At 32.6% G+C, this 16,782-nt stretch overlaps 3 protein-coding genes across 3 annotated transcripts in view; 2 read left to right on the plus strand and 1 right to left on the minus strand.

Moving 5' to 3' along the window:
* The window catches only part of LOC105334707 (tRNA-dihydrouridine(20) synthase [NAD(P)+]-like), a 10,301-nt gene extending 7,378 nt beyond the window's left edge, over window positions 1-2,923 (plus strand). Inside the window, exons 9-13 of the mRNA XM_066077696.1 lie at window positions 398-555; window positions 748-916; window positions 1,541-1,896; window positions 1,989-2,076; window positions 2,208-2,923. Of these exons, the coding sequence (XP_065933768.1) occupies window positions 398-555; window positions 748-916; window positions 1,541-1,896; window positions 1,989-2,076; window positions 2,208-2,567 (1,131 nt within the window). The 3' untranslated portion in view covers window positions 2,568-2,923. The remainder of the gene's footprint in view (window positions 1-397; window positions 556-747; window positions 917-1,540; window positions 1,897-1,988; window positions 2,077-2,207) is intronic.
* LOC105334706 (phosphatidylinositol glycan anchor biosynthesis class U protein) lies at window positions 2,869-11,132 on the minus strand. The gene is made up of 12 exons (XM_011438256.4): window positions 10,907-11,132; window positions 7,462-7,526; window positions 6,970-7,041; window positions 6,547-6,609; window positions 6,257-6,360; window positions 5,810-5,910; window positions 5,570-5,667; window positions 5,139-5,296; window positions 4,438-4,581; window positions 4,044-4,168; window positions 3,813-3,955; window positions 2,869-3,139 (listed from the first exon to the last, which is right to left on the minus strand). Exons 1-12 carry the CDS (start codon window positions 11,034-11,036, stop codon window positions 3,023-3,025), a joined length of 1,320 nt encoding a protein of 439 aa, XP_011436558.2. The 5' UTR covers window positions 11,037-11,132; the 3' UTR covers window positions 2,869-3,022.
* Window positions 11,133-11,388: 256 nt separating this feature from the next.
* On the plus strand, window positions 11,389-16,109 carry LOC105334705 (dual specificity protein phosphatase 3). The gene is made up of 3 exons (XM_011438254.4): window positions 11,389-11,722; window positions 13,294-13,517; window positions 15,285-16,109. The coding sequence occupies exons 1-3, from the start codon at window positions 11,547-11,549 to the stop codon at window positions 15,485-15,487; spliced, it is 603 nt and encodes a 200-aa protein (XP_011436556.3). The 5' UTR covers window positions 11,389-11,546; the 3' UTR covers window positions 15,488-16,109.
* Window positions 16,110-16,782: the final 673 nt, after the last annotated feature.

Raw genomic sequence — 16,782 nt, forward strand, 5'->3', positions numbered from 1 at the left:
TCAAAATATCGCAGCCATAATATTTTGAACCCCCTCCCCAAAGGGAATTGGAAATAGGTAGGGGGTTCAATATATCGCAGCCATAATATTTTGAACCCCCTCTCCAAAGGAAATTGGAAACAGTAGGGGGTTCAATATATCGCGGCCATAATATTTTGAACCCCCTCTCCAAGAGCAATGAAAATTCGAGAGGGTTTCAAAATATCGCGACCATAATATTTTGAACCCGGGGTTCAATATTTTATGGGGGGGTTCAATATATCGCAGCGATATTTTGAACCCGGGTTCATAATATCGCATAATATATTGAACCCGGGTTCAATATTTCGCGGTATCAAAATATTATATGACACCGGTATGTAGGTCACATATTTTCATTTTCTGCCTTGAATTTTAGTTGGAGGATACATTGAAACTGGTCAAACTGATTGAGAGCACTGGTGTATCAGCCTTAGGGGTCCACGGTAGGACAAAGGAAGAGAGGCCTAGACATCCTAATCGTAACAACATCATCCAGACGATCGGAGAATTACTCTCCATACCAGTCATCGCCAAGTAAACTAAATAAGTTCTGACAGATATTATCACAGTCAAGCTTTCATTTCTGGTTTATTTTATTTAAAGAATCCATATTAACACTATGTTTGATTTGACGGTGGATAATTTTTGACAGAAATTTATCAGCCCGACTTTTATTTTCATAATTGTGAATTTTGAGAATTCATAACAATCCTTTTGATTTGACAGTGGTGGATCTAAGGAGGTTATAAAGGTGTACGAGGATATTGCTGTGTTTAAGCAGGCGACAGGTTGTTCCTCGGCAATGATTGCACGAGCTGCTGAGTGGAACCCAACCATCTTCAGAGCAGAAGGCAAACTTCCGTTACTGGATGTGGTCAAAGAATATGTTAAAGTAGTGAGTAAATTTCTCACTTAAAATTTCATTTTTCATTTTGAAACTTTTGTTTAAGTTTCGATTTATTGTTTCTTTTGCTTTGTCTTTTATCTCGATAAAAATAAACATTTGTAGCCACAACTAATGATACAATTTAGGAAGCACAGCAGCATTGACAAAAGTGTTACTAGCAATTAAGTGGTTTTAAAGGTGTTGCTTGTTTTAAGACTTGGGAAAGGGAAACTATACATTTATTGAAGGAAGAATTACTGTAGATCTAGGCTATTGTTCAAGTATTGTCAAGAACATATGAACATATTCAGTAAAAAAGATTGTCAAGAACAGTCCCCATAGGCATTGTGTTCATTGGCGGAGAAAGAGATAGAACCTTTTACATGTACAGTTAAACACTCATGAAGAATAATGTGACCGAAACATACATGTAGGATCTGGGAATACAATTCAAATTATATTACGGGTATGAATATTTACATTCTGTTGGTTAATGAGTACAAGTGCGAAATTGAAACAAATGCCCCTCTTCCTGAATCTGTAGTGTCCCAGTGTCAATGTTATGGATTGTCATATGTGTTTTGTTACGATACTTGGACATTTTATTAGATTTGTTGTTTGTTGTGATCGTAGGCCATAGAATGGGACAACAACTGGGTGAACACTAAATACTGTGTGCTCCAGATGATGCATGACAACATGCTGGACTATCCAGAAGGGGAGTTAACTCAGGCAGCAATGAGTATGGAGGATATCAGGCAAGTCAAATCTCTGTACACATGTTCTGTATTTGCAATACATGTATTGGGAACTTCATTAATCGATACGATAATTTGTAGTGAGATATGGGGGTTAAAAGATTACTATCTCCAAGTGAGGCAGAAGTTGTCCAAGATATCTGAGGGTGCTGAATCGCAGGGAGATAGAGTATCCATAGAAACAAATGAAAATGGGGGATACAGGATATGTATGCCACTTAGGTTCGAAAAGTAAGTAAAAGAAAGTATCGGTTACTGATACCATTATTTTTAACCACTCGCAAGGCATGTAAGAGTTCTATCATATTTTTCTTTAATTGTAGGAAAGACTTCTCTTGTAAAATTAGCCCTAAACTAAAGCTGTTTGAATGGACTAGAAGCAAAGAACTCCCTAAGCCAACTTACAACACAGTAAGAAAATTATTATACATGTAGCCAGTTTGGCATAATAAAAAAAAATATTTTTGAGTTCCTGGTGCAATTTAAACATTAGTCTAAGTTACAATGTATAGTTTCAAAGCTATCTCATATTTTTTTTGTAGACTGAAAAGAGTGAGGATAGAACTTTTAACTGTGTGCTGCAGTTACACACCAATGAGTTCACCACCCCATACTGGGAGAAATCGAAACAACTTGCAGAGCAAGCGTCCGCTGCTGTTGCTACCACAGTATTGGACATTGTGGATGGTCGTGTGGAAGAACCCTCAGAGCAACTGGAGAAATGTAGAGTTCAATGGATGCAACTCGAGTTTGAGAAAAATAAATTACAATTTGACAGTGGAAATGTAGAAAATTGTGTCAAGGGAGAAAACTCTGAAAATTCTCAAGTGACCAAAAGAAAATGTGATAATGACTGTGATGAAAACTCTAAAAAACTTTGTCAGGTACAAGATGAAAGCTAAAAATGGAAAGACATGTAATAGTGCTGGTATATATACATGTAGCTAATAAGTTATTGTGGGCATTTATAATACTTGGTTATTTTCTGAATAGTGGGTGATGATTCTGAGTGATTTTAACTTTTGTGACTATTATTTCTAAAAATAAAAACTAAGTCAATTTTTTTCTTCAAAATGACAGTTTTATTTGTAAATTATTAACTGTGTCTTCTAGAAGTACAAAAAGTGTTTTCCGACATCAACTATATGTACTCGTTCATGTATAAAAAATGAGTGAGATTGAAATAAATGTACATACAAGTCCAGCCATTCATAGTTGTGATAAATTCTCTCTCTCTCTCTCTCTCTCTCTCTCTCTCTCTCCATGAAACAAAAAAGAATCCTAGTAAACATTAAATAAAATTGCACAATTTAGCTCTATTGGTTGTTCCTTGTGAAGTCTATATTTAAACCCCGAGTTAAGAGTCCAAGATGATTTGAGCATCTGTCCCATCCGGCAGTTTGTGTTTGTCCCCATTATGAAGGTAAAACTCTCTCTTCAGAAATCCAAAAAGCAAATCAGTAGCCATCAGTATCTGTAGCAAAAATTACATAAATTATCACTTTTTATTTCTCAATTTCATTTTCAAGTTTAGAATTCAGTAGGTATATACCTAGATTTCGTGATGGCTCAATTTTCGTGAAATTTGTGGCTACCCCTCACCCACAAATTAACATTCTCCACGAATAAATAAATTAGGACTGTAAAGTCATATTTCCTTTTGTAAGTATCCGAGAATACACGAAATTACGTCCCAACGAACCTGTAAAATTGTAGCAATCCACGAAAATTGGCCCCCACGAATTTTAATGATTCCACAGTATACATACTGTGCTTCATTGAAAAGAAAATAATAATACTGTACATGAAACATGTTATGTATATTTAAGACATATATGAAATATAGTTATATACTAGTATATATTATAATTCATGGTGTCTCAATTTTTGTGGATACATCCCTTCCATGAATTAACACCCTTATTAAATTATGAAACAAAACGCTTATACATGTACTTATTCATTATGATAATGAATCCAAAAAATAACATCCCTTTCCCATCAAACCTATAACAAACTGACGATCAAAGAAAATTGGCTCCCTATCAATTCCACAGTATGTAAACACTTCAAGTATGAATAAACATGTACAAGTAGGTACATGTATATATATAAAACATTATCAATTTTAATAGAATGTGAAATACCTGTGCTGTAGAGAATGCCAGAGAGATAGCAAAGTAGAAGTTGGCATTGGCACTGCCTGCATAGATCCACAGATAATACTGTATAGGAGCGAACACGGTACATACTAGGAACATGCACACGGTCACAAACGTATTCCTCATGTCTGTAAATAAAGAACAAGACTTGTTCAGTAATTTATAAATCTGTTCCTAAGCTTAAATCACTACAAACAAAAAATGAAGATGCCTTACACTGATAAACATGCTTCCACAGAGGTAGCAAGGCAAACATTAGACCCACATCCCCATAGCCTGGGTAGGATTTGAAGATTCCAATTGTGTACAACAGCATGTAGAAAAGGAATGTTGGGTGTTCTCTGAAAGATGAAGGAAAATTACATGCATGTTTATATGCATGTATATGTTCATATACATGTATGAGAAGAAAATCACTTCCTGTTTTTGTTGAACATATTTCATATTTTAAAACATAAGTTGTGTTTAGGCAAGATTCTACAATCCCAATTAAAATGCTTAAAATTCACATGAAAAGTATCATGTTTACAATAACAGTTACTGACATGTTCAGCTACATACAACAGGTACATGTATGTATCTATTCCGCCCCTAACATGTGACAATATACCTGAGTCTTATGGCCAGTGGAATGGTATATATCACAACATTGATTTGAAACACACAAATGAAGAACGTTCTAAAGTGCTCAAACATCTCGGTGAAGAAATACCAAAACAGCCCAAGGTTAGGGGTCAAGTCAGGAACTCCCAATCTGAAACCATAACAGATAAAGGTTAAATCAATACTTCTCCTCTAGATTATACAAATAGTAAGAGTGATTTAAATATGGTTTTGGTCATACTTTCCAAGGCAAAATTACAACAACAAAAAATGAAAAAGGCTATCGTTTAATATCTACTGTATTTTTGATATTGTAGCATTTCTAACAATTAAGAGAAAAGCATGATAATAACAGTAAGGAACATGATATGCATTGTTATACAACAAAAGAACTTCCTTCGTCGCATTTTATGTGACGTAAAAAATATTTATTGAAGATCGAGGCTTAAAACTTTGGGTTAACTATAATGGTGTAATATTAAAAAAAATTTAATACAGTAAATATCATGTACATGTTTAATTACAAAGATAAGAGATTACCAACTCTTTAAAAACTATAATTGTACATGTTTATTACTTCATAGTACATGAACATGCATCTTATTGTCAAAACCTAAATGTGAAAACTATGCCTGTTCTGACCTTTACACATCGATTACTTGATAGACTACAGTGATTATCAAATAATATGTTATTAAAAGTTCTTACATGAAACCATACGTGGAAGGAATAAATTCCCATGATCCCACAAACAGCATGGAGAAGAGCAACATGATGGCTAAAGACATAAATGTGACGCCCAGAATCTGGAGGTAGCTAACCACAGCTGTTGGGTCGGTATAATGCATTCCCCCTTTACGTGACATCTGAAAATAATTCATACCCTTGTCTTTGCAATTAACTCTCCAAGATTTAAACAAACATTTTACCTGTTACTGTTAAGAGTAATTCAATTTTTCAAATTTCTATTTCATCAATTATCAATATTTTTAACAAGAATATCAAATTTATTGAAGGAACAAACAAAAAAATATGATATACATGAATATTACTGTAAATGTACTTGACTATCATATGTTTCCATGAACTTGATGAAAACATCAAAATCCAGGTAATTAAAATTATTTTAATTTACAAACCAGGAAATAATGAACTGCCACAGGCACACAGAGAATGATGGGATACATAGAAATGTAGGCTGCCAGCGCAACGAAAACTGCTGATAAGAATGAATTTCCTGAAACAAAATGGAAGAAAATGTAATGATAACATTGTAACTACCGGTACTATCAAAATCAAAAAGTTACATAGAGAGAAACAGAGACTAGGAGGAAAATTGATTAATTTTAAGTGTATATGAAGATTTGGAACCAACTGACCTTTAAGCATTTGATAGAGAGCGAGGAGGATGATGATGTTATTGAAAACAGCAGTGGACCTTGCTAGACACGTGGCTATGCTGTATGGATTGAAGGAAAACCTGCAACAGAAGGAATCAGTTCTACCATCTCAATACACACAGTTTAAGTAAAGAATGTGAATTTCATACATGTTAAATCTACATACATACAGATACATCCAAAAGCATGTACTTTTTTTTTTTTACCTAAAAAAAATATTTGTACTGTTTTTCCAAATTCAAACAGACTATTTGTACTGTTTTTCCAAATTCAAACAAACAAATCAAGTGTTGCCCAATAACAATTGTTTTACAATCTAAATACATGTAATTTCATGTATACAGATAAATGTATACATGTATATGTACATGTTTGTGACAAGTTTACATCATCAATGATGATGATCATGCTTTTGTGATAACTTACGCTACAGTGACGTAAAATTGAAGGTCCATCAAGTCTTCTTTTCGAAGTAAATTTTTCTTGGCATCTGGATGGTAATTCTTCACACTTGTTGCTTGCCTCAGGAGCTGTCAAGATACATATATATGTATGAACTTGTCTGTACACTCTGTAATAAATAGTAGTACAAAACATTTGTAGTCTATGTACTGTAAAACTGATATTTTAACACTTTCAGGTTTATATTTGTTATAAATTTTATATTAAATTGAAATAATGTCTGTCTGTATAGGTCACAGAAGCTTTTTTTATACCATATGTCTTCCAAATGTATTTGCTATTCTCAGCAGAATCATTCCCTGAATGATATCCAGCAGCTGAAAAAATATATGACACAGTTTTAATCCATTTACTTGTCTTATTCATAAAATACTGTAGCAGTCAATAAAAAGAGAAAATAATTTGATGATTCTATGTACGGGGAAAAAATGTACATGTAGGAAAACATCTAAGTGTCTTACATAATATAATAACCAAAACCAACAGAGACACTAATGCTTCTTTTAACATTACATATAAACTTCATATATATTGTACACATAATTTTATTATGGTTTTACCATGAATGTTCAATTTTTGGGGTATTAAAAAAAAGAGTAATCTTGAATAGGTATTGCATTTAATTAACAAATTTACATTAAAGTGTAATACATATTCAAGTACTTTTAAAATCTTACCACAAATATTAAATTGATGGTATTCGGTGAGAATCTACTGATGAATCCCAGGATTTTCAGCATCAAAGGACTCTAAAAATATACATAAAAAAACAATGTTTTAATATGGCAACTGTACACCTAAGTATAACATTCTTGGGAATCTAACTTCAAATGAATTAAATGTTCTATCTACTGAGTAGAGTGTATCTTATTCATGGGAGACTTTAATAAAATGAGGTTTTATTATTCGTTCAACAGGGACTTTGACAAGCTCTCTTTATCTAAACATTGTCTTCCCTCTGTACATGTACAAGTCATCAGCTATTCTAATGATTCCACAATTAGGTACAATATTACAGCAAAAAGCCCCTCTCACTTGATCAATGTCTGATCCAATAGAACGCAAATTAATGAATTCAAGGCATTCTACATTTTTGTTGTAAGAGTCAAAATTAAATGTTCACAACAAAGATATTTAAATTACACTTGGTTGAAAAATGTATAACTTACCTCATGAAAAATATCTCCAGAGTAAGGAGAAATACCCTCTCTATGTAATGCCAGCCCTTCCATTGCTGTAATAATAAAGGTAATGGTATTATTCATACACAAAATGCTCATGGGCCTAAACTCTCATCTGGACAACTATATTAACTTACTGCAACCTATTATTTTCAAATAAGTCTATTGCATCTGAGTAAAAGACACATCAAAATATATATAGTTGACAATATTATGCATTGCAACAACATGGAAATACAAAGATGATAATGTCGAGAAATTGCTACCAGTTAGAGAAAGCTTGAATGGGTAAAAGATGACAGATTTTTAAAATTATAAATCTATGTATGAACTTTATTTTCATTCTTGTCAATTTTTTTAGGTAAAAAGCGGGGAAATGTCAATAAGGAAATACTGTGGAATCATTAGATTTCGTGGTGGCTCAATTTTCGTGGAATTCGTGGGTACCTTTCATCCACGAATTTACATCCTCCACGAATTACTAAATTATGATTATAAGTCATATTTCTTTTTTTAGATGTACGATAAAACACGAAATTACGTCCCCACGAACCTGTAAAATTTAAACAATCCACGAAAATTGGCCCCCAAGAATTTAAATGATTCCACAGTACTGGACTTTTTGCAATATCAATTTCAACTGTTATTCACTCTGATGATATCAATTCCTTTTTGGTAAAACTTTGACAATTGCATCACATTCAGTATCGTCAGCTGCATAAGTATATGCATAAGCCAAAAGTTTTACAATTGGTCGAATCTTGTATCACTGATTGGTTTGGACAGATTTACAAACACAAGTTCATGGCTATCAGTGACAATAGTTCAGACCTGCTTATATACGGGATATCCATCATATAGAGATAAAACATGTAAAACAAGTTTGTTATAATTGCTTTTTATTACTTTGGAATTTTACATTTAACTCATGAAATGAAAACTGCTGTAAACTTGAAATATTTTTGCTGCACAAGTTTAAACATCCTGATTTAAAAAATATGTATTCATGCATTTAGTCAATTACATGCACTTAACCTTCAGATGAACAGAAAATCTCTCTCTCTCTCTCTCTCTCTCTCTCTCTCTCTCTCTCTCTCTCTCTAATATAAAAACAATCAACAAAATGAGATCAAAACAAGAGTTTGGGTCAAACAATAAATAGCATATTTTATATTTTATCGATGCTACATGTATTAATTGCAACTTTTATTTTTACATTTTCCCTCAAAAGTATTTCATTATTTGACATCACATTTGAATTTAAATTGTGACCCTTTTATAATCCTCTAGAGCCAGGAGTCATGAGTTGAAGTCTTCTTTCAAATAAAAATGTACATGTATTCTTTAAATGCTAATGAAGAATTATAGGGGTGTTTTGCTTTAAAATTGAAGCAGGTAGGTCAAAATCTCAGCTAAGATAAGTACAAGGTCAGATGTAGATCTTTAGCTCTACGAGAAATTTCTCTGACTGACATGCCATAGAGATACAGTTACTCAGACACAAACAATAGCAACTTGTGTTCCAAAAATTTTGAGCTTGTTTTGGACAGATTTACCTCAATACAAAACATACTTTAGGGATGGGACGATCCACCGATGCACTGGTGCATCACGGTATTTATTTTGACGATATTTGGATTGATACATTTACCATTAATACAACGATACCTAAGCAAACTTTTTTTTTAACTTCCAAAAATATCCCAGCTTCATATATCAGCTATTTTTAGTCCGCGCGCTTAATATGAAAGTACAAAGATGGCGGAAAACCTCGTAAAGTTGTCAAAACTGTTAGGAAGCTAAATCTGGAGTGTGGAAAACTTTGGATTACATGTTTATGAAAAAGTAGTGTATATGAGACTAAAGTAATTGTAAATTGTGCAACGCTCATTTTAAATATATCAAAATAACTTTGGACATGCGGTAATACATCGACAGATTGAATAAATTTTTAACCCTTATTCATTTAGTTGCAATGTATCGTGATATGTACCGTATCGGCTAAGTACAGTATCGTTACAGCCCTAACTTTGTGGTTAATAGTCATACCTTAATATTTTTTTTAGACATTTTACAATTATTAGGTAATAGGTAAAATGAAGTATCATAAATTCATCTGCAGATCAAAAGTCACCATGAGAAATCCTTTTAAAGGGCTGATGAATGATGATAGAGGGCGAAGACCCTTCTGATCACTGAGACTAAAGCTCTCCATATAGAAAAAACATAATATACCAAAAACTAAAAATAGAAATTACACTTTAAACCTATGAACTTTTCAAAGATGGCGGAAAAGGAATAATATATCTAAAAGATTTGTAAAACAATTGTTATTCTCTTGGTCATTTTTACCTACTTTCAAATTTGAAATCTTTGATGCTTTCATGAAAATTGTCAAGTGATATCTGCCTCTATTAATATGATATCATAATGCAGACTGAGCATGTGACATATGGTGTTATGAATGGAAAAATAGGCAGATCCAATTGTGCAAATTAACAGTGAAAAATTCATAGAATTTAATGGTCTAGCCCTCACCACAGTCACACCATAAAACATATTAGTGAGCGCAGCACTGGCTAGCAAAGTGAGCACTACTGGCAAGGAGTGTGCGAATAGAAAATTCGGACCCACTGCATATTCATTCAAAGGATATTTTTGGTGTCAGTTACTCATACCAGTAATGCTCTATTTTTATCAGACTAGTAGATCCCTAAAATATGGTTCCCCATTTCACACTCTCATCTCTAATAATTAAAGACTATACATTTACATTGTACTGTATGGTACATTGTAAATATACTGCTGACACAATGTACACGGATTTGGAACATTCAACTCTTTAATCTCTGTACACATTCAGATACGATCGAGTGATGGCACAATGGTTTTCTTGCCCATTGATCTGTCATAATTTTTCGGCATCAGTAAATTTTGAACCACAATGCAATTCCAAACATTGCAAATGGCATTCTCATGAGAATCAAAGTAAAACTTTTGAGAACCAGATAAACTTTGGAGAACCAGACAAAATGTGTAATTTCAAGAACATCATGCTTTTTATTAAGTAAACAAAACAGTACACTATGCATAGTTTTAATTATCAAGGGAGTTTTTAAAGAGCTAGACGGCACTAGACCAACGTGAACTCTGACGTAACAATCACTTTAAATAGGGGGAAATAAGAGGCAAGTAAAGTGATGACGTCTATAATATAATGTCTATATACATGTCAACATTAAAGTGTAAGGAAATAAGGTTAATCAGCGCAAGTTTATGGGCGCCGCAAACTTTAATTTAGTTGGTGAAGAAGGAACTGTAGCCTTACGAACCCCCAGATTTCCCGTAGAGCTATATATCTAAAACTAGCTAGTGCAAAGTGTATGAACGGTTAATTAGGGTCTATGGCTAAATTAAATGGAATTGTACTTACCACGACCCCATGATGTTAACGGCGTAACCACCTCTGTTTTCGTACTCAACCAGTCGGGAAGGGATGATCTAAACAATGCTAATCTTAGTATTACACCACAAACAAATGAAATTGCTGTCGGTAGCACCATTCTGTCCTTTTCTCATTCGTTGTGGATCAATAAATGCTTCTATTCAGTGTTGCTTCAAAATATACAGCACTTACCATGAGACATACTATAAAAAGCTTTCGAAAGATTAAGACAAATAATCAGTGTATGTCATTAAGCTTTACATAGAATTTCTTGAATTAAACTTTACATAGAATTTCTTGAATTAAATTAAATTGAAAAAAATATCAATGCTTGAAATATAATTTTTTAGCATCCTTTGAGTAAATTTATCACTAAGAGATTTCAAAAGAAATAGGGATACTCATAAAACGGAATAATTAGGGGGAAATGAAGAAGAACACGAAACATATAAGTTCAAACTGATACTTTAGTGTACTTTCGATTTCGATCATAAAAATATCTTAGAGTAAGAGGTATTTATATTCCTTTGTCACTTTGTGTTGTCAGCCTAGTAAGAAAGTCATATATATGTAAACAAATTTTAAAACCCCTGTGACTTTGTTAGGGGTAGAAATTAAAACGTTTAGGATGGAATACAACGATTCTACCCTAAATAGGGTTCGACATTACTTGAAAAATGCTGACATCCAAGCTCTTGACAGAAATGACGATCTCCCTACTGGTTACTCGAAATTTTTTTCTGTTCCATCCACTCCTAAGGACAGTTACAACGAAGTATATCCAGGGATCATAATAGGCAATAGGTAAGAAAATGTTTTAAATACATCTACTATTCTCTGTCCCAAGTTTCAGATGGACGACCTTATTTATATGCAAATTCTGTGGAAACATTAGCACCATTAAATTTTTTCATACAATTTACTAGATAGAATGTTTTATCACTTTAAAAATCTGATTAAGTTGTGTGATCTGTTCCGAGTATTTAATATGGAGAAAAGATGTAAACATTTTCCATTTTGAATCTCCGTACGATGTTTGTTTTTTTCATGTATGGAGAAATGGGTATGAACAAAAGATGTATCAATTAATGAAAAAATCCAGGGTTTTATCTCTTTAATTGATTTGAATTGTACTTCATTGATGGGTATGTTTGTTTTAATTACAAATCATCAAAAAAGTGAAGGAAGCAATAACTTGGTACAGACTACATGATGGACCATAAATGTGGTTCAGTAACACACTTCTTCAAAAATTTAGACTTGATTGTTGAATTTGTTTTAACACATTTCTCTGATTTGGACTTTCGGCAGCTCAAATCTGGGTGGTCATTTTTATTGTGTAAACAATGTAAAGTTAAACAATCATGCAAATGTTAAACAACTCCCCAAACAGAAAGGGAATTCATTTCTGTATTGTTGTTACATAGTAAGGATTTTTTAAAACTCTTTACTTCTAATAATTATAATTATATAGGAGGGATTTTTTAAGTAGTAGTTAATTAGTTATATCATTTTAAGTAAAATTTATGTGATCAAGAAGGAGGAAGCGAAGGGAACGGGCCCCTTCTTGTAAATTTAACTTAATATGATCTAACTTACCGGTACTTACAAGAACATAACCCACTTTTTCATTGGCTGATCAAAAGTTCTGCACTAATCAAATATTATCTCTCTTTTGTATTACGGATCTCTAAGCTGTCAATCGAAAATGTGAAGTCGTTTGAACTTACAGAAATTCTAACGATCAAAAGCATCACTTAATAGAATATTTATAGTGACTGCTAATTGGATGAAAAAGTGGGTTATGTTCTAAAACTCTTTACTTCATTTCTCTCCAATAACTTTTTCTAAAAATATTGTTTGATACTGGCAAATATTTGGTACTGATAAAACAAATGTAGGATAACTTAATACCAATTTTGCTTGTAAATGTGATGATCAACAATGAATGTAATGAACTAACTAGTCAGTCTTACTCTAGTGCCAATTCCTGTGGTACCCAGTTACTGTTTTATTTCACTCCACCCAGAATAATTTAACCCATGTCTATTATAAATATTTGTTTTATAACAGAGGCATTCAAGACAGATAAATCAGTTCGAACAGTAAGCTTAGGTGACTAATAAGATAAGTATCTGGCGATACCATTGCTGGTCAATGTACCTAATGCTATTTGAGAGGAAAATAAGTGGGATGAGAGATATAACACAAGCTCTAACTGAGGCCTGTATCAAAAAACCTTTATATATATGTATATGCAATACATATTTCATATTTTGCATCCTGCTATGGAATCATTTTATGTTAAAGGAATAGAAATTATGATCTTTGAATTTCTCTCCAATGAAGAAACAATTTTTTCTTAAAAATTTCAGGCAGTTTGCCACGAACAAAGAGGAATTGAAAAAAATTGGAATTACCCACGTTGTTAACTGTGCCAAGGGTACCAGACCAGGTCAAATTGACACTGATGCTTCATTCTTTAAAGATGTAGACATCCAGTATCTTGGACTGCAGGCTAAAGATATCCTGACCTATGATATCTCCAAACACTTTGAGAAAGCTGCCAATTTTATTGATCAAGCTCTATCCAAGGGAGGTAAGAAATTACCAACAGGAGTATGTGTTAGTACTTTAGAGATTGGTTTACTTTAGAGGTGGTTATTAAAAGCTTCATGTGTGTGTTTTGTTGTAATAATGATAAAAATGTTGATCATTTTGTGAGAAATGAAATTTCATGCCCCATCATGAAATGGCCTGGGTATCATAAATTAAACTATCATTGCATGTGTATACTGTAGATTTTTTCCTTCTATCTGCCATGAGGTAATTCTCTCATAGTTGATAGTTTCAAAAGCCTTTTTTTGCTGTGTTTGTAGATAATGAGCCAATTTTGGGTATGACCCTTTATATTGATATTAAATTAAAAAAGATTAAAGTTATGTTTCACATTCAGATGATGGCGTATTTTCAGTAAAGTGTTTGACCTTATGACTTTAAAAATTAAAATAATATAAAATAATTCATATTTATTTCTTGACTTTTCATTGTGTGTTTTGGGATAATGATATGATTTACTAAATATGCCCTCCCTTCGAAGAAGGGAGGGCATATTGCTTTGCTGCTGTCTGTCTGTCGGTCGGTCGGTCCACCAACAGTTTCCGTTCATTTTCTTCACAGAGGATGAACATATTGAAATGAAATTTGGTATACAGGTTTATCATGATAATATCTAGGTCAAGTTCGATATTGGGTACGATCGAGCAATTTTTGACAGAGTTATGGCCCTTGGACGTAGAAAAATTCCAGTTATTTGCAGTTTCCGTTCATTTTCTTCATAGAGGATGAACATATTGAAATGAAATTTGGTATACAGGTTTATCTTGATTATATCTAGGACAAGTTGGATATTGGGTACGATCGAGCAATTTTTGACAGAGTTATGGCCCTTGGACGTAGAAAAATTCCAGTTATTTGCAGTTTCCGCTCATTTTCTTCCCAGAGGATGAACATATTGAAATGAAATTTGATATACAGATTTATCTAAATAATATCTAGGTCTAGTTTGATTTTGGGTATGATAGAGCAATTTTCGACAGTTATACATGTACCCCTTGGACTTAGAAAAATTCCAGTTATTTGCAGTTTATGTTCATTTTCTTTGTGGATGTTTCCAAGGGAGGGGGGCATACCGGTAAGTGTTTTACAAACATCTCTTGTTTCATTTGATTTGCATTAAAAAATTGTAAAAAGTCTACAGGGCAAAACCTTTAGTGAGGGTTAATATATCAATTGTCATCATTTTAAGACACCTACAAAAACTGTGATCATTATCTAAAAGCAAGGCAAAAACAAATACAGTGAGTATTCAAGCTACATATAGACTAGCTGTTAAATGAATTTCCCTTTCAATTATAAAGAAAATTGAGTATTTGCTATGTAATCGATAATGTGCCCTGAACAATTAGTATTTCAACAGATTGAAATATTTAGCTTGCAAAATGTAAATTAAAATTGAAAAAGATAAGATTGTAAGTAAAGGTTTTATTTTTTTAAATGATCTCTCCTAAAGCTACATATGGGGATGATGTAGAATAGAGCATTGATTTTTGGACAGCCTATTGTCCTTTTCAGGAATTTTTCCTGGTGATCTTTTTTTTAGGATAATGTCTCATATCATATCCCTTTAAACACAACTACATTTTGTATATACATGTATGTCTGTGCAAATTCATGACTGGGCATCGTGAAACTGTAAGTGAAGAAGGGCGAAAATAACATTGGATGAAAATAACCCAGTATACAGTTATTGAAGAATGATCAAGTTTCATGCCATGACTGCTATAAGATTTTTTTCTTTCTTCAGGGAAAATATTTGTCCATTGTAATCAAGGCATCAGTCGGTCTGCTACAGTTGTCCTGGCTTTCCTTATGATGAAGCGTGGAATGAACTTCATGAATGCAGTGAGAGCAGTAAGGGCCAAACGAGAAGTTATGCCCAACGATGGATTCCTCAGACAGCTAGCTATACTCAACTTTGAACTGTATGAAGCTCACAAGACCTACTAGACTTTGAGATATACTTACAGTACAAGCTTATGGCCTGGTCAAGTTGTAACTGGATATTTTAAATTGTTTTTAGTTTTGATAGATGTGTATTTTTATATCCGATATGTATTTTTTTTATATATTCTGTAGACCTATCTCAGGGCTCTTTTAGAGTGCATTTACATCCTCCAAGTAGCCTTTTTTCTATACTGAGGTTTTGCACATACAATATGATTTTATATTTTGTTTTAGTGAATTTGATTTTCATTTGTTTTTAATTTTTGTGCCAATTAATTGTGCCACGTAGCCATCATTTTATATAAGATGTACATTAACACGTACAAGAACTTTTGATTGATGCATATACTGTTAGTTGTATTGGATAACCCATACATAATTATGTATATTTTGTGTTGTATTTTTTCTTCATTTCAAATTATAATTTTCCCCATCAAATTTGGTAATACATGTACATGTATAATAAAATGAATACTAATGTATGCTTGTTTTTAATAAAAACATTCATTTTGTTTCTGAAATAAGTTACATAGTCTTAAGTACACACAGCTCAATAAATTGAATTTTGTAAACTATTACGATTTTAAACCATGGTCAGTTCATCTACCTAGTAATAATACATGTATAAGTTTAGCTACAATAATAAAAAAAAAAATCGGGAGAGGGGTACATTATTGCAGCTAGTATAAGTTGTATATGTTATAGCTTCGACGTTGTTGTATTAATCTATGCCAATAGTATTTTTCAACATTCTGTGATATTAAGAGATAGAAAGCTGATATTGATCATTTTTCTCTACTTTCTCGTCTTGATTCCATGATAATCATTACTGGTAGTATTATCGAAACTCGCAGCCATCAAATATAATGTTCTTTTAAAAAACTTTGTAATCACAGTATAATTTGCCACCTATGTCTCTGTATACTTTTGATATGTGAGTACATAAAACCTATATCACTACATTCGTATTTTGCCCCTTTTGCACAAAAGTTGTTACTTCCATAAATTGAAGGCATACATCAAGGCATTAATTGTAATAAATTGTATAGGGCATCAGTGTATACAAATTACGTGTGCAAATACAGATGGGGGGGGGGGGGGGGTTATTAAATTTTTTTATCTGTTTATGCATACATATTTTGTTAATTTACAATAACTATATATTGATAAGTCTATTTGTTTATCTTTAGTAGATTGAAATGTCTTCATAAAATTCCATTTGTTCTAAAATCAGGTAGATTCTAGCTCCTTGAAAAAAATTATATTTTTATTCGATATGAAGATGTTTTTTTTATATT

The sequence above is a fragment of the Magallana gigas genome, chromosome 3 (assembly GCF_963853765.1).
Source record: "Magallana gigas chromosome 3, xbMagGiga1.1, whole genome shotgun sequence".
NCBI lineage: Eukaryota > Metazoa > Mollusca > Bivalvia > Ostreida > Ostreidae > Magallana > Magallana gigas.

What these genes read in the sequence shown, in the direction of transcription:
- LOC105334705 (XM_011438254.4), top strand. Translation starts at nt 11,547, where the DNA reads ATGGAATACAACGATTCTACCCTAAATAGGGTTCGACATTACTTGAAA. An exon ending in GGGATCATAATAGGCAATAG is followed by an intron (nt 11,723 to 13,293) that starts GTAAGAAAATGT and finishes TAAAAATTTCAG; the next exon opens with GCAGTTTGCCACGAACAAAG. An exon ending in TCAAGCTCTATCCAAGGGAG is followed by an intron (nt 13,518 to 15,284) that starts GTAAGAAATTAC and finishes TTCTTTCTTCAG; the next exon opens with GGAAAATATTTGTCCATTGT.
- LOC105334706 (XM_011438256.4), bottom strand. Translation starts at nt 11,036, where the DNA reads ATGGTGCTACCGACAGCAATTTCATTTGTTTGTGGTGTAATACTAAGA. An exon ending in TCTCTATCAAATGCTTAAAG is followed by an intron (nt 5,668 to 5,809) that starts GTCAGTTGGTTC and finishes ATTTTGTTTCAG; the next exon opens with GAAATTCATTCTTATCAGCA. An exon ending in GTGGAAGCATGTTTATCAGT is followed by an intron (nt 3,956 to 4,043) that starts GTAAGGCATCTT and finishes CTTTATTTACAG; the next exon opens with ACATGAGGAATACGTTTGTG.